The sequence below is a fragment of the Sander vitreus genome, chromosome 24 (assembly GCF_031162955.1).
Source record: "Sander vitreus isolate 19-12246 chromosome 24, sanVit1, whole genome shotgun sequence".
Classification (NCBI taxonomy): Eukaryota; Metazoa; Chordata; class Actinopteri; order Perciformes; family Percidae; genus Sander; species Sander vitreus.
In genome coordinates, this window is record NC_135878.1 from 9,547,318 (window position 1) to 9,572,829 (window position 25,512).

A 25,512-nucleotide genomic window follows, 5' to 3' on the forward strand; every position below is an offset into this window, starting at 1 on the left:
AACAAGACGTATCAAGGAAGATTTGGCTACTTATCTATCATTACACACACACACACACACACACACACACACACACACACAGTAGACTTTTTTTCACCCCTCTTTTACTTACAGCAGGAGTTGCATAAAAGGAGTGCGGAGGCTGATTTTTATCAATGTGGATCAGTGTAATAAGCCTCTTGCCTGTCAAATACATTTTATATGACTTTTAACGTTTAACCCTAGTGAACAACTTGTGAGTCTCTATTGGATTATAGCGCTAATATGGCTTTACAAATATATAATAAACACACTAAATCTTATTATGGATATAGTATACAGACACTATTCAATAATGCAGTCTCAGCAGGAACACAGCAACAGCATTATGGAGATATTATAGGAGATTAAATATCATTAAATATGATAGGTTTATGATAAACTCATTAAAGCACGGAGTCCCTATACAGGGATGTATTTTTCCTACAGCCGCATCCTGCATCTCATTTTAATTTAATATTTACACTGTGGAACAATATAGCAGCCTAGTAATACTGTTTCCAGCTCCTGTTTGTGAGCACATGATGTTTACACCACGGCTTCTCCTCTCAGACTAGCCTTTCAGACCTTCTTCCAAATCTAATATACCCATCCATAAATAGCTCACCTATCGAGCCCATGTTTGGCTTGAATGACGTGGCACCGGAGCCAATCCCGCACGCTAAATCTGCCTAACCCCGCCTCTCCGACGCTCCCCCACGGCTCGAATGACTCCTCAAACGCCCATTCGCCTTAAATGGACGCTCAGGGGAGTTGATTGACAAACTAAACAACGCCCCTTCGTTTACCAAGCCCCTCCTCTCTTTTGGCTCCCTCTCAGTGTCTAGTTTGGCAACACGGATACGCATGGAGCCTCCATCACCCCCTGTCTCTTTTACGCACCGAGTCCGATAATGCGCGCAGGTACAGGGACCCTAATCGCCACATTTCCAGCCGCTACACTGAACAATTAATCTCCTCTTATGGACTAATATGAAAGAAGTGGATGCAGAGGTCTGAGACAGCCAAGAAAGGAGGCATATTTCGTGTGGATCATTCTTGTTTTCCATCACCGAGCGTCAGCATGGATGTCTTAGCGAACCACAGTATCTTTCAGGAACTTCAGCTCGTTCACGACACCGGCTACTTCTCTGCCATGCCGTCGCTGGAAGAAAACTGGCAGCAGGTATGTCTCAACTTTCGATCCTAGCTGGTGTGTAGCCTGCATCATCTTCGTTACACAGCTTTAACCACACAGTCCGCTCGCGGATTGGGTTCACATGCGCTCGAGATGCAGGCGTCAACTTTTCCCCAAAGCGTGGATGTGTGTAGTTCAGGGAGAAATGAGGAGATGAAATGCTTTCCATCACTCATATATCAGACAATTTTCTCAGAGATGGGAAAGTGGATTAGATGCGAACGCACGCCGGCGCGTAATAAAGCTGTCAACTGCGATTTGGAAAAGATGAAGATCCGAATCCCATAATAGGGACTGAATTGATCGTGAATAATACATCTGCATCCCTCAGATTACTGAGTTTTGAACCCCCTGCATGGAGAGAAGTCCCCTCACTTATTCATAATGCATACCCTAACATGTCTGTCCCTAATATGGCTTTGTACCGTCTCTAAATGCAGTGGTGGATAAATGTGTGAAGGCAGCGCAGGAAAAGAAGAGTTGTCCCCTGCATCTTGTACATTTTTACCCCCTCACGCTTCCTCTATCCAAGTTCAATCAGTGGATGGATAAGCACGGGGATCCACGCGGCCACATGGTGATGGGGAGACGCACCGGCACTTGACACCGCCATTATATTCCACACACTCTATCCCACATCTCTATTTTAGCCAAAAATTCCATATTGGAAAGTGTGTTATTATACATATGCGTGTGTGTGTGTGTGTGTGTGTGTGTGTGTGTGTGTGTGTGTGTGTGTGTGTGTGTGTGTGTGTGTGATTGTGTGTTTGACAATTTAACTGTTAACATTTTTACAGATACTTAGAAATACTGTCATTTTCTACTGTAAAATTGCTTAAAATGTGTCCTCTTTAAATAATGAATCTGTGTTTCTCAGCCTGAGCACTATCTTTCACTAAACAACCCTTCGTTTTCCATGATCTAAGTCAAAATAAGGGCCAAGCAGCCCTCGGTCCACCTGCATTACTGCTGCTGCTGCTGCTGATGGTGATGATGCTTTCCATGCTGCACTTGACTGACCGAGCAAAAAAAAAAAAAAGAAATCATTGCATGGAAATTTGATGCCGGTATTGTTCATGCAATAGGAGCTTCGGCTTTCCCCCACTTCTCTGCTCCATGCGTATAGGGAGGTGGAGGAGGGAGGGGGAGTGATAGGGAGAAGAAGGAGAGAGAGAAACCGGTGCGTGACCGCGAATCCATTCGTTGTGGCCAAGCAGCCTAATTGGCATCCTACTGTTAGCCACCGACGCATCTTTTAACAAGTCTCCAACTCCCAGCTTCACTGTCAGTGGATTTTAAATCGCATGGGCCTGCGTGTACCATATGCAGTGAATATCACTCCCTGTTTCTCACCCACAGCCTGCATATCAAAATCGATACCTAATGCAAATGGGAGAGAGACAGCTGTGTGTAGGCAAAAGGGATCAAAGCTTTTATCGGTGGAGTCTGTACATGTGTGCAGCTTTTTTCACCCTGGGACAACGTCCATTTTGGAATTAAAGAAAACCATCTAGTCAATGTCTGTTAAATGTAGAGAATGTACTTTCTTTTTTCTAATTTTTTCAACAAGCTGATATCTGCTCTTACTTAGCAGCTGCAAATTGTATTCTGCTTTTTTTTTAAATCTTTTTATCTTTTTTATTATAATTTTTACATGTGAGATATTAGAGATAACTTCTTCTATTGAACCTGGCTTCAGTATGGCTGGCATAAACTGACATACTTCTCAAAAATGAAATGTCACAGTTTTTTTTCTTCCTGATAGCATCTATAGATCTGCATCACCTGCAGATTTCATTACATTTTGATAGCAAAAGGACCATAATTAAAGAAAACACAAAAAACGGGGAAAATGTATCATTCTTAGAGTTTAAAAATACCTCTCCAATTCGCAGGCTTTCACTCAAAGCATTGCCTTGCATCCCATAACGAATCATTGCAGTGAATATCAAAGTTTTTGGATATTATTTATTATTTGGGATAAGAAGATTGCATTGTGTCCTTGTGAGCACAAGGATTACGACTTGCCCCACACTTTGAAACCCCCCTCTTCCCACACAGCACAGAGATGTTCTTGGCAGAGCAATCCTTGCGTTCATTGTAACAACATGAAGATGCCACCGAGCCCTCCTGAATACATGAATTATGAGTTGTGGCTCGCCTTAAAAGCTCTGCCTCCAGCCGACACCCGCAGTTTGAGCAATCCCCTCTGTATTCCAGGCACAATTTAGAATTTGATGCTTTTATGTGGTCTGATGGTGAGATAGGAGGCCGTTGTTGTCGGACCCTAAATGGCTCCCTGAGATGCGATGGCAAGAATGATGACTGTGTCCCCTGTTGGTGTCTGTGAGGCATGATTCAGGCGCTTATGGGGGGAGGGGGAACAGAAACAGAGAAAAGTGTTTTGGAGGTCTGCAGATGGTACATTTGAGGCTGCTATTTGCTCCATTATTGAACTAACTAGTGCCAAACTGAACTGTTCTGTCTCGCTTCCAAATCCCAGTACAGTTGGTTGTTTATAGTTGGAACAAACAGCAGGGCTGAGATGGATTTGGAACAAGCATAGCTGGTCATAACTAACTTATTATAGTGGAACATGAAAGTGTACATGTGTAATCTTGCATCTTTATACCAACCGAAATCGCTGTTTATCCCGGCTGCAATTTCCAGTGCTTGTTATGCTCTTTTGTAAACTGGCATTCGCTGTAATAAAGCCTCATTTGGCTATACTGTCAAACATTTATCAGCATCCTCAGAGCATTCAGATGCTAAAATATGAAAGACAAAACATCTGGATTGAATGTCAGGCTGATATGATAGCTCTTTCAACCGCCTTCAGGCTCCGCTGATGACGTGTCCTCATCCACAGCACTTGACCCTGATGGATAGGAGGTAACAGGACACCACAAATGGCTGTCTGTCATTGACCTCAGGACATACTCCATACCCTCCAACACATATACACACTTTCGGGGTTTAACACACACACACACACACACACACACACACACACACAGGTAGACTGAGTGCCTGATGCCTATCCAAGCGAAGTGTCTGTATGATGCTGCACGGTGCATTATGGGCTTCTATATGTGGATGTGGACAGATCGCACATGGCTTCGGTGTTTCTAAATGTGGAAGGAGCAGCAGGGCGCTCCGGCGCAACCTCCATATGGAAGCCTGCATGCTCAGATGCATCCACTTACATCCACTTCTTGCTCGCCCCTCGTTAACACGCACATTTCCCAGGCAGCAGCAGCAGCAGCAGCACCGTCTGGGGGGTGGGGGGGGGCAAAAGTAGAGGTGGAGGAAGTTGCAGAGCACGCACATTCTCCTCACTGCAGGGTTTCGCATTTCACAGTCCGGTGGGCGCGAGCCCCCCCCCCCCAGAAGCGACGAACAACACTCAGAAAAGACAGTCAGAGAAGAAGAGGGTACCGACGCATGGTGTCCTGAGGAACAGGATGGAGAAGTAGGGATGCAGACAGATGGAGTTTTTTAGTATTTTGTCTGAGGTCTTCAAGGGACAAGTCGCTCCTAAAGCTGTGGTCAGGGTCAGAGAGATTGCTTGGCGACCCCTCCCTCGGCCCCTAGAGAGATCGCAATAAGGATAACCCAACAAAAGAGTAAGAAGAAAGATAGAGCCGAAAATCTGCAGCAAAATTGTAAATATCCATATGCAGCCATACGCTGCCGTGTGCATGTCTGCGTACGTGCACGCCGGTGCGTCTGTGTCTCAGTATGTTATGCAATCCTCAATAGGCCACAGCTGCTTTCTCACACACAGCAGGCATACTGGGGAGCCCAGCCAACTGCCCCCCTCCTTCTTGTCTCCGTCTTCCTCCATCTCTTGTTCCTCATATCTTTTTTTTTCCGCCCTGCTTTCCTCTTATAGAATTAGCACAGTATGGATTTTTGATCTCTGCAGGGCTGTTGGCTGTTGGCGTGTTTTCTACCATACACGGCTCAGTTCTGCTATAACACAGCGTATGCCAGGTAACAATGTTCCCCAAGTCACTCTTCTTTGCTTTGCAGAGTACCAGCAATAAGAACGTATGAGTTTAGATGTCTGAATCATGCATTTCCCGTCCAGGTATAGGAAGCTAAAATAACCAGGTAAAATTTGTTATTTGATGTAATTACATGCAAATTAAAATTAAATCAATCCTGTAATGGGCGCAGTTCAGTATTCTGTGAGCAGGAGGAGGAAGGACAAACTGGGACTTAATCTTGTTTGTCTCAAAAGAGCTCCTGGTGGTGTCTTCGTTCCGCGCCTGTGGCTTTATTAAAATGTCACATCAACTGTAAGTATGAAATGTGGAATTTCTGAAATCAAGTTTGGATCCTCTCCAATGTAAAAATGTAGTTAATTCTCTTTTAGTTTAACTGTCGTCTGGTCCAGTTTGAACAAAGTCATTCAAAATGTGATGGAAGTGAGGCCGGTAGCATTGCAGTATCACCCCAAACGGGACAGTACATTCATTCCTAAGAGTTTGTGTTATTCATACAATACACCAGTCCTTTATAGCTGCAGTTAATTCCCAGACATCCTCAAAGTATTCTGACGAGCCTGTGCGACCTCGTGACACTCAGATGTTGAATATAGAATTTATTTCTTGCAGCGTTGTTGTGCTCGCCTCTAACCCCATAGCAGTCAGAAGATCTTGAAGATGGATGCCACGTAGAATCTATTTGACATGGCCTGACCAGTGATGACCGAGGCATGAAAGGAAGCCTTTGTGCACCACGAAGCATCTCCCCTGTACGCTTTTAAGTGTTTTCAGCCACAAGGTTATCACTCAATGCATCGATTTGAAGAAAAGATGCATGTCTCGGGGCGGGGGGGCTATGAGTGAGCTATGAGTTCATCTAATTAGTATAAACAGAAATGAGCTGTAACAGCAAAAACCCAATTTGGCTTCAGAGCAGCGGCAGCAGCAGTTATGTTAACAAGACAGGGCTTGCTGTTTTCAAGGAGCTGTAGACACTTTAGCTTTTGCATGTATTTAGTTTAGAGAAGAGTCCCGCACACTGACCATTACGCAAGCAATAATTTATTTAGAAAAATACAGTGTACCGGTACTGAGGATATCCTCAGGAACTGTTCATTGTACAGGTGCATATATGGACTGTTATAATTTAATGTAACCAATGTAATGATCCACTTTTGAATGGACTGTGTCCTCTCTGATTAAGAGTAGAACAATATTGGGCTAATGACAATGCATTGATCATGAGCCTATAACAAAATTGGTCTGATTATCCATTGTTTTTAAATGTACTGAGTGGCATTTTTTCTGCCTTTTCCTGTTCACGGTCCGTGATGGGAGTGCCACTTTGTGAATGAATGACGTCATTATATATATATATATATATATATATATATATATATATATATATATATATATATATATATATATATATGTACATGCATGCTCAGATTTTCATTACGTGTTGGATGTGTTTTCTGTGCATGCACACACCGCCACATGCAAGTGCACAGGTTTGTGTGTCTGTGTACGCGAGCGACCCCCTGACCCAGTAACATCCATTCTGCCATAAGAGCGCTTCCTGAACTCTGCCACCTCTGTCTCATCACTCAGGCAGCTGAGAGGCGATTGCCAGTGATAGGTGCCTTCTACTGCTTTATGGGCGTTGATGAAAAGGTTGGAAACGCTGATGAAAGAGAGGACGCGGAGGACGCATTCATTTGTCAGATGCTCTGGTGACGGGCCCGTCAGAGAGAGAGGGAGAGGAGGTGGTGTAGGAAAAAAAAAGGCAGCAAGGGGAAGACGAGAGGAGAGGAGGTGGGGAGAGAGAGAGAGAGAGAGAGAGAGAGAGAGAGAGAGAGCGAGCGGGAGCGTTGTGAACAAGCACATCTTTATGTATGGCTTCCGTCTGCAAAACGCTCTGCCACCCCAGGTTTGATTAACAGTGAGAAGAGGAGCCAGTCATTTTTTTCGCCTCACACCGGCACACATGGCTTGGCAATGACTTTCACATCATTTGAGGCGAAATCGGGAAGCCGTTACAGCACCTTACAGTGATCCGACATGCTTCGCTGCTGCCATCCGGCTTGGCAACCGCAGGGAGAAAAGAGAAAGGAAGAGAAGGAAGAGTCACAGGCACTCGTTTTATGCTTTGGATTTACCACCAACTCTCTCTCTCTCTCTCTCTTTATCTCATGACTCTCTCTCTCTTGCTCCGTCTCTCTTTCTCAAATTCTGAGAAGACAAAGTCACAGCTGCCTTGTTTGATTTGCCCTGTTCTAACCCCCATTTAAAGTCAGTCTTTCTGCAAAAAAGTTGAACTCAGGAGAGTTATGCAATCAACATTTGGCACAATGTGGAATAAAGGCTCATTTACGCAGGGTGTGTCACAAATAATGGCACCAAGCTGCTGGTGGAATCATTGCATTAAAAGAGTATTTGCATCTGTCACAACAGACGAGAGGAGGCATGCTAATATCAGCTGTGCATGTGTCAGTGGACAGGGGAGAGACTGTGACAAACTAACACCTGTTTGACTTGTCGTCATGCAAATAATGGGCTTAAAGGAAGAGGCTATCAATACCACTCTCATATCTGTCCATTAAACAAGGCCACGGTTAGCTTAGCTTAGCGTAAAGCCTGGAAGCAGTGGGAAACTGCCTGGTTCTGCCAAAAGTTAACATATCCATTTAGCAGCACCTACATATAAAGCTCACTTATTAACATGTTTTATGTTTATTTAATTATGTGTTTTGCAGGGGATTAAGTGCACTTTCTTGGCTAGGCGCTGGGATTTCCTGGAAGTGTGCTGCTAAGAAACAGTATTTACCTACCTATTTAAACTACTTGCTGTCATCAGCTATGTACATTTGTGGATGTGTAAGTTTCTGTTATGAGAACATGTGTTTGGATTTTTTTACTGCTAGCTGGGCCTGGAGTGCCAGTACAGTAACTGACTATGTTTTTTATGAGCATTATCAGAGAGCGCCTGCTGCTGATAAAAGATGAATCATTGTCGTTGCTGATGTTTCCATGTAGCTGTTGGCACGTTTGACATTGCTTGTTGTAATGGTTGAATGTCATCAGAGTGACACTTCAGTGATGTGTATTTTAAGTGACGTGAAATAATTGCCATGAATCACTGCCTTCAGTATCTAAAGGCTTCAAGTGATAGTCTGTTGCCGTAGTTACTTCCTAATTATTTCCTACTTGCACCGCAATGTGTTTAATCTTCCAGCATGTTCACATCTATGAAAATCTATTGTCTTTGATTATGGCCACACATTTGCACCATGTCCAGGCTTTTTTATAGCCATCAATGGCTTTGACATACCAAGCGTTACATCCCATCTTACTGCCTACCTGTTGCTAGGCAGCCTTGGCAAGCAGGAAGGCCAGCTTTGGCCTATTTGTTTGTTTAGCTGTCATTCTGGGAGGCTAATCCCACCCGAGGGACTCGTAGCCATCCAGAAACCAGAGATCCAGCCATGTGGACCATCTCTCTCCAAAGATTGAGCGAGAGAAAGGGGGAGAAAGAGATGGAAGGTGGAAAGAGACAAGGGCAATTTGCCCTGAGTAAACACCGCTGCTTGTTGTTGTCATCCGAAGCCGGTCATCAATCACGGCCCTAAGCTCTTGGTGGTGACAGCCGCAAGGACGCGCCGCGCTCTGAAACCGTTCAGATAGTTTATAAAGCGAGACAGTCATTGGTGAAGATCACAGCTGCGTTGCCAATGCAGGCCTTGTTGACTTTTTTAGGAGTGTGTGCTTTTGTAAAAGTCTTTTAAAATCATGTTATCTCAGCTCTAGGGTTTCACAGAGTCCAGCAAAGAACAATGGCAGTTGTCAGCTTTGAGAAGAGGTGTGACTTAAAGTTGTATTATGTAAGCGACACCAAGTATCTATGCAGTCACGTGTGTGCGCGCTTTGCATGCCAGACTCAACACTTAGCTGCAGTTGTCCAACATGCAAAGCCAGTGGATTTTTTTCCACCTGCTATAGCTCGCTGCTCCAAAGCTGTCTGCCTGGTTAGCCAGTGTGTCAGGACCTCTTTTCTCCTTCAGTATCTCTGTACTTCCATCCATCTATCTGATCTCCAAAGATTCCTCATCCCTTTTTGCTTCTTTCATCACTATTTCCTTCATTCACTCTGAACATTTTTTATTTTATAAAGAAGCTTTATTTTGATCTCATGTATTTGAAACGCGGGGTGAGGACTCAGATGGGTGCTCGGAGACAGATAAAGGATGTTTTCCATTGTCAGCAGCGGATGCTAAATTCACTGGAAGATTAAACTGGGTCCCTAATTACCCTAAAGACACTGGTATCTCCAGCCAACTGGGTACATCATGTAGTTTCAGTCATTCCAAACCCCTGCGGGGGCTGAGTTGTCTGAATAAGATACGACTTTTATCCTTAAAAACCAGGCAAATTCAGCTTGAATTGGGATTAGCCTATATGTCAAAGCCTAAAAGCACAAAAATATTATTTTGACAGGCAGCCTTGGAACAAAAAGGCTGTAAAGTAGAAAAGTAGTCGCAGTAGACAGTCAGAGAGGGTGATTTTGCACCCTGCTTAACTCTTCGAACGGCCCGGGAAGTGCCCTTCTGTGATTTAATGAGACCTGTGGGAAGAGCCATTCATCAGTGTGACAGCGTACCTCTGTTTCCCATTGTTCTGTTCTGGTATGTGAGGAGAGCAGTGTGTGTTTTAGCCTTAATGATGGGCTGGCAACCCTTTGATTAGATGAATCTCCTGGTGCTAATTAAGATTTGGGCTGCCAAAAGACATCTGTGTTTATGCCTTCCTCCCTCTATGTCTCCCTTTATGTACAGTACTTGCATGTGAGTGTGTGTGAGCAGTTCACAGGATGTATTTTACAGTGTTGGGGATTTTCTTGGTCTAAAATGGGTGTTTTGGTGGAGTCTTGTGGGCTGACATAAATGTAGGGCCTTGGGCAAACAGTGTGTCATTTCAAAATATTTTGTATGCAAGAAGTGTTTTTTGTTCCTGAAAAGTGGATTTTCTGGAGGTAAATGATGTTAATCTGTGCATACAATCTCCTTATCAAGACCTTTTTATTTATTCATAAGACATTAGAAGATAAAACAAGTGCACAAGTTGTCAGGAAAGTGCAAATATTGAACTTGTTTCTCATATAAATCAAGCATGTCTTCAAATTGTTGCAGAAAATAGTGGCTGTGTTGTTTAAAAAAAAAACAACAGGAAAATGGCAGGTTGCTACACTAAAATCAATTCAATTTAAACTTGATTCTTAGAAGATATCTGAAACAAGATTTGCGTTGGAAATAAGTCACCCAATGTGCTCAACTAAATGTGTGAGTATGTGGCTGCACCATCTCAAAGCGGAGTCCTAGCTTGCAATAAATTCTATTATTCAACGCTAAATCAATCAGAAACAAACTATCCATATGGGGATCTGTGATTTCAAAACATTTAAGAACCCCTGCTGTAGATGTTTTTCCTGTCTTTTAACTAAACTGATGGTGTCGCATAAATGTTTCACTACCCAATTCTCCCTTGCGTATTTTCAGTGAAGAGAATTTGATAACTTATGCTAACAAGAACGAAGGCATCCCCCCCCCTCCACTCATCTCTGCAAGCATTTGTGTGGCTAGACAGCACATTCTCCCGCTCTCCAGTTTACTGCTATGTGTAATTCCATCTTTTGCCCCAGATATTGTTTCATTGTAAAATGACGCCAATTAGTAAAGCCAGTCGCCGGTGGCCGTGGTCTGGCTCCTTCTTCGTTCCGGCGAGGAGAGTTATTTGGGTCGGCAGCTATTTTCAGCCTGTGATGTTGCCAGGAATACTTTAGGGAGCAGCCAAGCCACTGTTTTATAAGAGAGCACATCAATAATTTTCATTGGTGTACAGTATGTGTGTGTGTGTGTGTGTGTGTGTGTGTGTGTGTGTGTGTGTGTGTGTGTGTGTGTATAAGCGAGACAGCGACAGAGAGAGCTTCACAGACAGAGTTCATTGGGTTTATATGTGTGTGTTTATACCTGTGTGTGTATCAAAAAGTAAAGTAGCTGTTTTCTCTCTAGAATATTCAGCGGAGCAACTGGTGTGTATACTGTATGTGTCACATGCACACACATGCACTTGTTCTCATGTTGCACATGTTTCAATGTAACTATCACAACCTCCCATTAATTTCAAACACATTCATTTGCCAGCCTTTAAACTTTAACCCCAAACCATAGCGCAGCTCTTATTCTGGGCTTTTACCCTTTGCCCTGTAATCACACGCTTTCTCAAACTGAATGCTCTACTTGTGGCACAGCAGTCAAAGCACACACACCAGCACACATAGAGCTAAAGGCCAAAGTCAATGAGATCCTAACGCCTTTCTTAGTGCATCTAACTGCTCTCTTTCCCTCTCCACTGAGCTGCCGTGCATTGTCAGGGTGAAATTGGGTTGAAAAGTCCTTGGACTCCGCTTCCGCTTACCGCTGAAAAGCCAGCCGCTCGGCACAGAGGGGTGAACAGGTTCAGCCTGCCGCGCTGCCTCCGCCCATCCTTGTCCAACCTAAACTCACATACGCTCTCTCTCTCTCTCTCTCTCTCTCTCTCTCTCTCTCTCTCTCTCTCCTATCTCTTGGAGGAGAGCCCACACGGTAGCTGTGGTGAGGAGACGTCTTTCAATATTTTAAGCGGCTTGGGCTAATCTTTGTCGCTCAGGTTTGTTTTGAAAGCACTGACGTGGCAATAAAGACGAAACGACAGAGCCCCACCTCCTGTTTGCACGCTCTCAGATACACATAAAGTCACCGGGACGTACACGCTCTTGCGTAACTTCACAGATTCCCCGCAAAAACACACGCTCCAGCACGTCTGCAACCCTGAGCTAATCCACCTTGGCCTCACAAGACTGTGCCACTGACCTGCTTCGACCTGCTTGTTTTCTTGCCGCTTGCTCGCACCACTCACACACTCACCACACCTTTTGCTTCTTAGCTAACCCTAAGGTTTGCTGCTGTAATGAGTGACAAACACTGCACGGTGTTTGTCACCTGCACGGCGAAACCCGGGGTAACACAAGACCAGACGGCATGCAAGAAACAGAGGTTGCTTTCTTTGCAGCTGTAGAGAAGCATGTAAGAATGAACCATTTTGGCTCTTATCAGTGCGGGCACGGCGCCACAGTTGCACTTCACGGTTTGTGGACGTGATTGGGATACCGAGCGGCCCTTTCTGTCTGGCACTGTATGAGGAGGAAGCTGAGTTTTTCCGCTTCACTGTTCCCTTTATCTCTCCCCTCTCTCCTCTCCCCCTCTGTCATTTTCGGCCCTCCTCCCCTCTCTCTTTCTCTTTCGCTGCTCGCCACTCTTTTGTTTCTCCGTGCCTTTTCCAGCCAAGGCCCCATTCTCTTGCCCCGTCATTGTGTGCGGTAATGAAGATTAGCCAGCCTGCCGCACACAATGGGGTCCCCACATCCGGAGCACAGACTCCCCAAATCCTGCTGCAAGCTGCTAACCCCGGTGTAAAACCACTGTTGTCGCCGACCCCCTCTATCTGCACACATACATATTCTGGTTCTTTCACACACACATGAGCACATAAACATAAACAACTGATAAACAACCGATAAACAACACTCTGCCGTGTTGAAAGCAAAATGGCTGAAATGTCTCCTGATTAGATTAGGATGGTTTTGACAGCTCAGAGGGAGCGCTTGGCGACTCATACGCCGATAAACAGCAGCTCACCCAAATCCAGTTAAAGAGAGACAGAGTTCCCCTCCCCAGCGAGTGCAACACGGCTCCACTCGTTGGGATTATACCCCAACCCCCCCCCCTCTTCCCCCCCCCCCCCCCCCATCCTCCATGCCTTGCTATTCTCCTCTGCGCTCCAATCTCACCCTCCTCTCCGTCGTTCATCTTCTTCAGTCTCAAGATGCTTCTTCTCTCCTCTTCTGTTCTCTCCTCTATCCTATTTCACCCTCACCTCTGTGATCCTCGACTTAATACCAGAACAAAGACATTTTCCACACTTTGTCACAAGCTATTGATATGGAGCAGCAGAGGTCTTTATACGCAGTACTCTTGTTGTATCCTGGGCCTAAGACCTCTTAATGATGTCTGTATCACGCTTAAGGTCGCCAGATCTTCACGACTTCAATCTGTTTACTTGTCAGGCTACTTTCAGCATTTAGAGGATATATGTGTAGCTTTGTCTGTGTGAAAAGATGGATTATTCAAATGTGACAGCAGACAACAGAAAAGCAGCACTGATTTGGGAAGCTAGAACCAGTGAATTTGTGCATCATTTGATTGGTTTAATGATTATTTAAAATAAATCCAAGTTAACCAGTTGTCAGCGAAATGTAGACGTTCAGATTAACTTTCTTTTAGGACCGAGGACCGAGTGGATCGGTTTGTTTACTTGAACAACAGTTCTTCAAACATCATTTTGCAGAGAGGTTCTTCATATTGGCGTCCATGTTGTGTAATGGGAAGACAGAGTGGAGGTCCCTTGTGTCGGGGATGATGCGGATGTGTGGTTTCTGTTGGGTCTGCTCAGAAACAGGATTGGGAAATGTCTTTCTGCTCCATTAAGCAGGGGTCACAGGTGTTTGCTCTCTGAGTGCTCCATCAGTGTGGCTTTCCTGCCAGATGAAAGGTGCTTTGAAGATTCTCCATCACACCCAAACACACATACACATGTCGAAGTAAACCGACTGTAACTGAGGGCTTAGCGGGGAGATGTCTTACCTCAAAACTGATCCTCATGCTATTCCGCAAAGGAAACAATCACGGGTTCAATTCCTGTGTCCAAGAGCAATACGCCAAAGACTGAACCTTGAATTACAGTGTCAGCTTAAGTGCGTAAAATGTAAATCTAAGCATTTAGTCCAACAAAACAAAATTGAATTTGCTGCCTGAAAACCGTTTCAAGAGTCTATTAGCGCATCCATCTGAACAAAAATTGACTGTGTGCAAAGGAGGTGTCGGGTTTACAACCACATGTGCATTATTCCCTCAAACTCCGTCAGCAAATTGTGATTTAACAACTGGCAGTGTCTGTTATCAGCCTGAAGCCTGCACTGTGTAAAACCCCCTCAAGGTGCTGCGTTGCCAGCCTTTGACGGAGAGGCTGACGGCAGCCCTGATTATTACTGTGAGGCTAATGTCGTCTGATAAGGCCGTGTGTGTAATTAAGCTGTTTCCGCGGCGTGTTATCTGAAGCTAGGTGAGGCTCGGCTGCCTGGAGAGATGGAGCTGTTAGTTAGTGAGGAGGAGGACTCCTGTTTCCGGTCTGTGGCTTTTTAAGCTTCATATCTTTCCCTCTCTTTTTTTCCCCCTCTAATCAGCAAAGTCATTTTTTTTTTGCTTATGCACCTGCAGCTGGGAAGATGCTGTGATTTCACCCTTTACACTCTCAGCAAACTTTCCTCCCCTAATCTATAACACAAAAGCTCGAATAGAGGCCCGTTTCTTCATCTTTCCCCTGTCTGCCTCTTCCTTCTTCTCTCAGGGAAGGCAGATAAATTAGCTCTGTCTCTCCCCTCTAGCTCTTTCTCTTTGTGTCTCTGCTCCCTCTGTCTCTCCTTTGCTTCGTTGCTGTGGAGCCCTGTCGGGGCATCAGGAGCTCTAAGATCCCTCCGGCCAAACTCTGCACCCCCTGCTGCTCTCTCCGTTGAGAATAACAGGGTGAAGCGAGGGCGCTCGGCTATTCAGATCAGTGTCGAGGAAAATCTTTCCACCCACTCCCCGCCCTTCCCCTCCTCCTGGCCCCGTAGGCAGGTTCCCCCGCTCAACTGGGATCCACCGATGACGCCATGCTGCTCTCGAAGGAGTCTCAAATCTGGGGGCCGGAGCTCTTAGTGAGTGCATGGGAAGGAGCAAAAACCCCAAAGGGCAGCTTAGAGGGGAGGGGGTGCTTTTCTGAGATTTTGTGTGTACGGGTCGTGGTGGGGGGGGGGGGGGGTGCTGTGTGAGTATTGCTCAGTGAAGCTATAGATTACCGTCCCTGTCAGCTGCTGATGAGCTCCTGCGCGGTATCATTTCGTATCGATTAGGTACTGCGACGCAAACACACAAAGGCTGTTGGCGAGATGGCCAGTGCCTAGGGCTACTGGTCATTTAGCTGTCACCTCAAAGTGATGGCTTGGCCTGGCTCACCAGATCAATGGGAGACATAGGCCCTATAACACACTATGGCAGGATAAGACACACACGTGTATAGACACACTCACGTATACACACTCCGTGAAAGACTGCTCTCTGAATTAAGTGCCTGCCCAAACTTTTCCTTCGATAAAAGTGCCAAGGGTGGTGCTGAATTACAAACAGCAATAACAAAGATGGCTGTAAACAAAGTCTGTAAAGTTATACAGTGAGTAATAAAAATTAAATCAAAAGAATAAGAAAAAAAAGGATAAGACAATTTGCTTGCCTGCAGGCCGAATTGTCCTATTGTTGTGATAGTTGTGCAGGCTTTCTTGAAGGGGAAAACTGATTAATTTCTCAGAAGGTTTTCAATCAGAGCAGTGGTTTCATTGCACGTACACCATGTGAATCAAACCAAGGCCCTCTGATATTCTGTGGCCAATGACGTGCAATTTAAATAAACATGCAACAAGCAACAGACTGTTGAGTCAGTCAAATGTGAAACAAAAGGAGAGAAGCTGAGCTGTGGAGAAGCCAGCGTTAATTCATCCATGGCGTGAATGTTACTCACTTTAAAAATGAATAATCAAACCCCTGCTAGATACAAACATGGCCCAACCAAGTAATGAAAATGTCATGTTGGCGTTGAAAAGGAATCTTTTTCCAATTTGTGGAAAATGACGACAATCAGAAGCAAAATCTGCCCAAAAAAGTGTTTTGCAGTGATGAATGCATCGAATGTCGACACCACAAATGGATTCAGCCCCATCACAAGCAAAGCCACAAATGTAAAAAAAAAAGATACCTATGTTTATTCACTTTATGGCAGAGATTCAAAAGCGAAAAACAATCTCACGCCTGCAAAGGAAATGTAGAGCTGGAGCCAGCAGCCGGTTAGCTTAACTTAGCATAAAGAGTGGAAATGGGGAAACACCTAGCCTGGCTTGAAAGTATTGTAAAATTCTACATAATCATGAATGATACAGCCGTGCAAGGAAGATGCTGCAGGGAATCATGGGTCATCTTTAAAAAGATGTGACAGCATCCCCCCCCCCAGACCCATTGCATTTAACAATAGTGCTGCATCACCCCCTCCAGCTCAGGGCCCCTGTACAGTCCTGCCCTTTTCAACCCTGATAGCATCAGCACTGGATATTATTCATAGCACCTTGTCTCTATCATGGCATTTGTAAAAACTAAACATGATTATCCTAAAATTAATGAGCCGTATCCACCCCATTACATTTATCTGTTTAGTGGTGTTTTGGGCCTTCCTTTAGGCCATTATGCATGCTCTTCTGTTCATATTTATAACCCAGGCTTTTTATTAGCGACCTAGCGGGGTGCTAACAGTTGGGAGGCAGCCTGCGCTTTGATGGTGATGGCAGGCGGCTCGGCGCAGGCCAAATGTGAAGGGAGGAGAGAGGATCAGCTGCCAGGCCAAGGGCCCCCTGGAAGAGGGGAGGAGAGGGTGAGACAGAGGAGAGAGAGGACTTTTTATAACTTAAAAGTCAGAGAACGAGAAGTAGAAGTTAGTGAATCAGGACTGGTTCACAGCTTTCGGTCTGCTTCACTTTGCGAGAAACATGTCTTGTGATCAGCACATATTTCTCACACCTGCTGTATTTTAAGATTCACTAACCTGAGGTGTGTTCTGCATGTGTGATTCAGTGTATGTGTGTGTGTGTGTGTGTGTGTGTATGCGCGCATGTACAGCAAAACAAAATAAAGTGCATTTGTCTATGGGTCCTTTTTTTCCTTTTTATTGGCTTTTTGTTTTAGGAATTTGGGCTTGAAGGTTAGATTTTTTACTTGAATAAAGCACAAGTGGGGAGTAAAGAGGACAAGATTAAAGTGAGTTGAACTAAAACTGTGCAGTGACCTGACCCTAACTGCATATTATTCCTATTTGAGTAAAGACACTTCTGTGGGCTGCTGAGTCTTGTTGTTTTCACATTCATTCTACCACAAATAGGACATATGTTTATTCATGAGTAGGAGGATAAACAGCATGTAGAGAAGTGTCCTGTGCCATTGCACATTTTGCACTAAACACTGCTGAACTGTGCACTTTCTATATGTTTTAATGACAAACGGAAGTTAAAAGCCGACCACAGAATGACCACACTTGCTTATCATGTGAAGATCGGTTTTGACTGACAACTTTTTCCCCTTGTTGTAGAGCTATTTGTAGAGCTAGTTCCATTGTCCCAATAAAGGCGCAGCTATCCAGCACATTCATATAAACTGTCAATTCAAAATACGACTCAAAAAGTATGTAGTTTCTTTTACACTCTTGAAGGCTGAGAGTGACTGAAGCCACAGCTGAACATCGTCAAGGTAATTAGCTGTGCAATTAAGTGCAGCTGTGCTCAACTCATCAACCCTTCTTGGAAATGACATTGGTTATGGCAAATAAACTAGAAGAAAAGCAAATGTAAGTTAAGAATTTTTGAGAATCGAGTAATCATTTCTTGTATTTAACCCTATTAATCAATGTGTTGTCCTGGGGTCAAATTTTACTCGTTTCCAAGTTTTTTTTTTATATCAGAAATAAAGGAGGTCGGAAAATAAGTGTTGAAAATGTCGAAGAAGGCGACAAAACGTCTGGGGGGAAAAAAGCATAAAAAATATTGGAAAAAGTGACAAAAACTACGAAAAAAAACCTTCAAAAACGCTGGAAGTAAGCGTTACAAAATGGCTAAAATGTTGAAAAAGTGACAAAACGTCAACATTGTGGGGGAAAAAAACCTAACATTTTTTTGTTGTTGTTGTTGAAAATAGCAACAAAACATTGAGATAGATAAAATTGTCAAATCAAGCAAGTTGAAGATCATTACTAGTGACAATACATTTTGATGCAGGAAAGGTAAAACATACAGCACAGCTGGCAGGGTCACACTATAACTCACTGCTTGAACTTCAATCACTGTCAACTTTGCCCTTTTGTTAGTTGTAGCATTACACTGCTCAGCCGGGTTAGATGAGACATTACCTGATACAACCTGAAAGTGGATGAACAAAAAAATGGTTTGAAATAGGTTCTTATACAAATATTGTTGGTCCCAATTTAACCCACACCACCACAGCGATTTTCTCCGGTGTGGAGGTGGATTGTCTCAGCTTATCCTGGCTCGCATGAAGGAGTCATCCCGAAAGCCTTTTAGGCAATGAACCCTGGCTTTATGCAGAGCCAATTGATGTTGGCTCTTCAGCTCGGCATTTGTCCAAACAGAGCTGAAGCAGGCCGTCACCGCTCCTTTATCTTGGCTATTGTGCCATGCTTCTGGCTCTTGATTCCTTGCCTCTGTACACACGCAAGTTGCACAATCCACTTTAGGCCATGAGGACAGCGAATAGACGAGTTTATGCATTTGCGTAGGTGTTTGTTTGCTCAAACACACACAAGAGCCGCGTAATTAAGCACAGTGTATGTATGCAAGTGTATGTTATGCTACTCACACATACACTTGCAAAATTATATGCACACACAAACTACAATAATTGCAAGCAGCCACATGCACAACAAACACCCACACTGCTCCACACTACACGCACAGGAACCGCTGATCAACTGCATGACCTTCTCCTTTACAATGTTAATGTCACCACCTGGGGGAGGAAGGTGGTGGGAGGAGGGTGGTGGGGGAAGGGCCTTGATGGAGTGATGGGTGAAAAGAAGGGGGGGGGGAAGACGGATGGAAAGAAAAAGAAGCACAATAATCCTGTCGTACCTGCCACCCCCTCACCTGCAGCTTCTTTCATCCCTCTTACCTTGTCAAACATCCCCTCTGTATGCACACAAATGTAGAGTACACACACTCATAAGAAACAGTATGTACACACACACACTCCATCTTACGCCGCGTCACAGCCGACAACCAAGCACATCCTTGCACATCACCGCGGGTCGTAACCTGTGTGTGTGTGTGTGTGGCCTGCCCACTGACAGGATCCTGTTATACCAAATGTCACAGTTCCAAAAAGGATTCACCCCCCCACGGAGAATATGAAGTCAACACCTTCTTTCGCTCTTTCTCTCTCTCCTGCCTCCTTCACCTTGTCCCTCCATCATTTTCCTCCTCCTACTCCTGCTTCTTCACCTTCCACTCAGCCCCCCTCTCACTTATCCGTTTCTATCCTCTTTTCCGCTCCCTTGAACTATCTCTACCTCTCACACACACACACACACACACACACACACACACAGTCAACGTGGTTTGCAGTCCTCAGTGTTTTGCTGAATAAAGTCCCCTTTTACCGGCTGGTTTTAGCGGATAATTAGCCCTCACCTTGGGAGAGAACGAGATGACAATGAGAAGAAAAAAAGAGAGAAAAGTATGATTTGGGGGAATCGATAGGGGGTGAGGCAGAAGTAGAAAGGTGATGGCGAGAATGAGTGAGAAGGAAAGCAATGTGGGCGGATGGAGGGGTTGGAAGATGGTGCTGGCCATGTTTTGTTGCCTGTACACCTCATGAGCCGGCACATGCCATTCATCATGTCTCAATGCCTTCAATATTTAATTGCGCTCTGAAAGAGAGAATAAAGGGGGGGAAAAAAACGTCTCATTTAATCCACGATTCACTGGCTTCAGCCATCAAGGCTGCAGAGACCTCTCACATAGTGCATGCAAGAAATACTTTTTTAAAGCCATCACAGAAAAAATAAAATAAAAACATGTAGGCGTGCAGTGGAGGGAGGAGGCACGGCACATTATCTTCACTTCTCGCTGTAGATGTCTCAGCTTTTTAATTTGATGTCAGTATGCAAATAGTTCAAACAGTCAAGAATCAACTCCAAATCCCTTTTTGTTCCTGGAAGAAGACGACTTAGAGGAGAAATCACACTCCCCTTAGCAACAGAAACCCCCCTATTGGTTTTATTTTTAGAAGGTGCAAACAAGGAAGGGGGGGGTTGGGGGTGCAAGATTGTTAATGTCTCTGATGGGTTCAGTCTGTACAGCCTTATTCCTGATAATGGAACTAGCTACTCTGTCTGTCAGTGCCTATTTACACACAAATGAAGTGGCGAGTAGCACGCACCCAGTGGAGCTGCTAGCCTCCATCTCAGCTGTCAAAATAGGTTAGTGGCTACAAGCGAAACACAACGATCCTTGGGATCAAACTGGCGGCGTCCATTCAAACATAATAGCTTCATCCTTGGACATGGAGCGTCTTTTTCCCACGCTGGCTCTCCTCTTAGAACCTTGCCGGCTTGTTGTAAAGTAATAGACTTCTCAGGATGCCAGTTCACGAAAATCGGCAATGTAGCCTTTTATTTGCCCTCCGAGGGGAGAGGTGTTTGGAGTAATAGGGATGTAGCAGACCATGAATGCTGAATAAATCTTCCTATCTTGGCTCAGTGGAAGCCAGTGCACACATGGCTTGTCAAAGTGTTGCATAAAATGTTGTTTGATAGGAGTTCTGTTCAGTTTAGGACACCTCCTCCTGCTATCCACTCGGCTTGCTTTCGTTCCGGGATACAGCGGTTGCAATCAATCAGTGTGTAATCAGCCGTCGAGCTGGAGCTGCCAGGTAATCCTGGCTGTCTTGGTGGCTATCCGTGCATGTGCGCGTGTGACAGCTGGCAGAGCTGCTAAGTTGCCTTTCTAGGTGAGTGGATGGCACCATGCAGATTTTCTTTCCGTGGTGTGTAAAGGCATATCGGATGAGCTGATGACTGTTGAAATTGTCAAGTGGGATTTGGTAGTGAGGTTGGGAATTTTCCTTGCAGATGCCTGGATGTGTGAACTTACCTGAATAAGGTCTAAATTTGAGTCTTTCCTCCCTCTTTCTTTCTTATAGACCTGCCTAGAATTGGAGCGTTATCTGCAGACGGAGCCCAAGCGTCTGTCAGAGCTCTTCGACCAAGACCTGGATGGCCTTCTAACCCCAGCCTACCTAAAGGAGGATGGCGAGGAAGAGCTGACAGACGTCCTGCTTCCCAGCCTGCCCAGCCTCCCTGATCCCCCAAGCCCACCTCCAGTTATCTTCTGCCCAACACGGAAGAGTTTCCCCTCCACCGGTGGAATGAAACGAGACATCAAACCTAAGGGGCTGGAAAACGTAGAAGGGATGGAAGGGGTCCACCAGGCCCAGCTGTGCGCCGTCACCTCCCTGACGCCCCCGTCGTCGCCAGAACTGGGCCGGCACCTCGTCAAACCCAACCAGACACTGACGGCCTCAGCTGATGGGACGCTTACCCTGAAGCTGGTGGCCAGGAAGGTGGGGCTCAGTGCGGCTCGGCTGGTGGCGGCCCACGCACTCCCTGTCCGGATGAAGGACGAAGAGGAGGGCGCGGCATGTGTTATCGGCGTGGGGGAGCTACCGGAGAACAAGAAGAGGATCCACCGTTGTCAATTCAACGGCTGCAGGAAGGTGTACACCAAGAGCTCCCACCTAAAGGCCCATCAGAGGACACATACAGGTGAGAATTGGTCATAACGTTTGTAGATTATCTTTAAAATGTAGTTGTAGCAGCAATTATTCTATTAGTAATCTAACTGAAAGAAGCAACTGTAGCACTAGCACTTTGTTAGAGATGAAATACTTCTCAGTTATTTTGGGTTTGCATGCACAATAAGAGTTTATTCATCAAATAAATCAATAATTCTAATGTCTTAGTTTGCATGCTCAGCACAAGAGAGTACCATTCACAGCCTTTTCTGCAAGGCCTCATCAATGTGCAATTTACATTCAAGACTGGTTCAATATACTCATTGGAAATGCCCACATAGCTCACGTTAATACACATTATTTTGCGTACGCCTGCATATGGTTAGACGATGTTTGGACGTTACATAATGTGTATAATGTATAGTTGTGATTATGAGCATATTAGTTGGTGCACTTTTCAGATATAATGTTAGTAAGTGACCCTATGAAACTTTCAGCCAGGCAGCTCTGAGGATGCCTCTCTTATCAGAGGTAGCGACTTGATACACCTGCAGGTAATAACATTGATTGACACTCATTGTTGGTGGCAGGCTAAAAAGACTCAATGTTGAAGCTGAATAGCTATTGCAGAATGTCTCTATAGAAACAAAAAGAGCTTGATAATAATTTGGGTGTGCTGTGCTGTGGGACATGGGACAATTTGATTCTGGATAATTATTTTGGTCTCTGAGGGGAGATAAACATTTTTCTACAAGAGACATTAAATGTGGGCTGTTTTCAATCTATCCACATCTATCTTTGTGAGCACTACATCCATCCATCCATCTATCCTTCCAGTCATCCATCTTTCTGAATTCCTAGATAACCTGACTTGAGATAATTGAGGAAAATCCCCCTGCTTGACATTCTTAGAACAAGTAGAAAATGCACAGAAAACATAAAACAGTAATCATAGAACTGGCTTAAACCCTGCGCCCCTTGTTGCCATATCAAAATATCACCACGTCAGATAAAAATGTGATAATTTAAGAAAACCCACTTCTCTTATCCCACTCTTTCTACCTAAGCACTTACCTTGCAAAACCAGGACGGGTCCTCCTTGTCAAGGTTCTTCTCAAGAAGGAAAGGGGGGGGTTCAGGAGCTATAACTCTTCCCCCTCTTCCATCTCAATCCTCAACCACTCAGACCCCTGTCGGGGAGCTGTCCTCCATCTGAGTAACTGCACAGTGATGGATGGATTGACCTGGATAGGCTGCCATTTCCCCAGTTTATTTCAGGCCCTCCCGTCCTCTGTGCGTTCTATACTGTAAGTCTAGGTCAGTGGTTCTCAATCTGAGTTAAAGACTGTCTGTCTGATTTTGCAGTCATAGTAATAGAATGACTTTAAGACCAGGAAAATATAATGGTATAACCGTAGGAGCCAGATCATGAGGGATACCATCTGTGTGTTTATTCCAATAATGAGAGGAAAGGGAAATTTGGCATGTGCGCTTGCCGTTATTAATTAGCAGGGTTGGGGTTCAGTTCCCCTTTTGCCTTCAGGTCTCGTTCACACCAAACATCACATCAATGTTTGTGAGTTCAAATTTTTTTAACTCCTGAGTGTTTTGGTAGGGAAGGTGTGAACAATGTTTTTCGAAATATGGTGAAAAAAAATTGGGCTGCGATGGCTGTAAATGTCAGTCTCTACCCCCCTCTAAGAAAGTAGCTCAGGGGAATAATGAGATGAATTTGACAAATGAAATATATTGTGGACTGCAGTCTGGACTCGTTCTAATATGTAGCTGTTTCTTTGCATGTTTTAACCCGTGACAATACAGCAAAGAGCGTCCATCATGCTAAATGAAGTTACAAGGACTCTAATTAAATTTCCTTGCTACCCACCATCTAAATCCCCAAACTTAACGGTTGACAGATCACCATAGCTGTCCAATTCAGAAGCCACACACGACTTGTTTACAAGCTCTGGCTCGCTTGTATTTTCGGGGGTGTGAATATAAATTTAGCCATCTTGTCAATGACTACATGTTTATAAGGAAGACAACACGCTGTATGTGTGATCACACCCGCGGTGGCGCACGCCACAGGTTTAGGCATCAGCCTGACCGGAATAAAGGGCACAGACACGCGATCATTGATTTCCCCAGTGTGGCATGTCTACAACCCATGTGCTTAAACTCCATGCCAACTGGGCCAGCTCTGGGAGACCAGTGCCACTTACGCTGTCCAGTCACAATTACCATACAAGCCCAGGGATGGACAAGAAGGCCAAAACAAATAAATCAGAAATGTGGAGATCATCTTAACTGTCGCTTAGTCAGATGTGTCCTCATATTGCACATTTAGTCCAACCTACAGTTTTAAAAAAAACTCCGTTTTTAATGATATAAAACAATTTATAACTGTAAGCTAATGTGGCATCTTTCTTTCTCTATCCAGTTAATTGTTGAAATAAAATTGCTATGACTATGATTTGATGACACTCAATATTATTACATATAGAACCATGAAGGGCTCAGTTTCTTGAGGAACCCCTCCCCCCTAGAGCTTTTCCTTGTCACTTTAGGTGCTTTGGATAAAAGCATCCACCCAAAGAACATCTGTCTTGTTATTAGAATTAGTAGAATGATGAAGAAGGGCAAATGTCAACATAAGATGACACTAAGAAAACACAAAAGCTAAAGAAAAGGCAGAAGAAGAGGAGATTGTGACGTGGAGTGAAACAAAGAGTAGATGAAGACAGAAGACAGGAATGGGGGGAGGTACAGTAGAGCGACCCTCTTCAGAAAGACAGCAGTGCCACAGGCTCCCCCATTCACTGAGCCATTATCCTGACAAGTTTAAAGATGTCATTACTCAAATCCTCTTTTTCTTAGTTGTTATTTCCATAAATTACCGACGGAGAAAAGGCTACGATTTAATCTGGAATTAGACAGGCTGAGTTGAAATGACAGTGCCCTGTAGAGCTTTTTGTGAATAGGCTTATGGCAGATAAGAAATTGTACAATTAGATTTTGGGTAGGGTGAGGGAACGTAAAACGGGCAAAACTGTTGGATTATTCTGCTCTCTCTCTCTCTCTCTCTCTCTCTCTCTCTCGTTCGCTCCTTATTTTGCTCAGTCTTCTTGTAACATTTCTCTGCATATGCTTCTTACTCTCACTCTGCGCTGCCTCTTTGCCACTCTCTCGTTAGGCTGAGGCCAACAATTTGAGGAAAATATCCAACTGCAATATAATGTTTAGGTGTCCATATACTTTGTTCAGGTGCCCACATACTTTAGGCCATGTAGTGTATGTTGTTTCTACATAAATAATGGCAGATAAAACAGTACTTTTGCTTGATGAAGTCAAAGAAACAATAACTTTTAAGTACATTTGGCTGGTTCGCTATAGAAAAATGAACCAATTTATCCCACATTTATAAATATACTGCATTCTATTAGTAGGATACTTGATATTACTCAGTCTTATTCAAATTTAATCATAACATTCATGAGTGCAATTATGTTTATTGATAGTTGATGGTAACAATGATAAACTAACAACGTTCATCTTTCAGCCCTAGTTTTTCGTCATCCTCATGCCTCTCTCCTACTTTACTTCTCCATCAGTTCCCCCATCTATCATCCTTCTCTCTTAACCTCTTTCTCTCTTCCTCTCCCTGTCGCTCATCTCCAAGCCTGCAGTGCTAGTAGTGGGCAGGAGCCTGTAAAGCGTTCTCCAAGAGCCTCTCTAATGACCTCTGAGACCCGGGTGCCCTGCTTCAGCACTAGCT

The 25,512-nt window shown here is 44.4% G+C and overlaps 1 protein-coding gene across 1 annotated transcript in view; it reads left to right on the forward strand.

The window, feature by feature from the left end:
* The first annotated feature begins 862 nt into the window (after positions 1–862).
* The window catches only part of LOC144512715 (Krueppel-like factor 7), a 31,785-nt gene continuing 7,135 nt past the window's right edge, over positions 863–25,512 (forward strand). The window contains exons 1-2 of the mRNA XM_078243594.1: positions 863–1,204; positions 21,147–21,768. Of these exons, the coding sequence (XP_078099720.1) occupies positions 1,025–1,204; positions 21,147–21,768 (802 nt within the window). The 5' untranslated portion in view covers positions 863–1,024. The remainder of the gene's footprint in view (positions 1,205–21,146; positions 21,769–25,512) is intronic.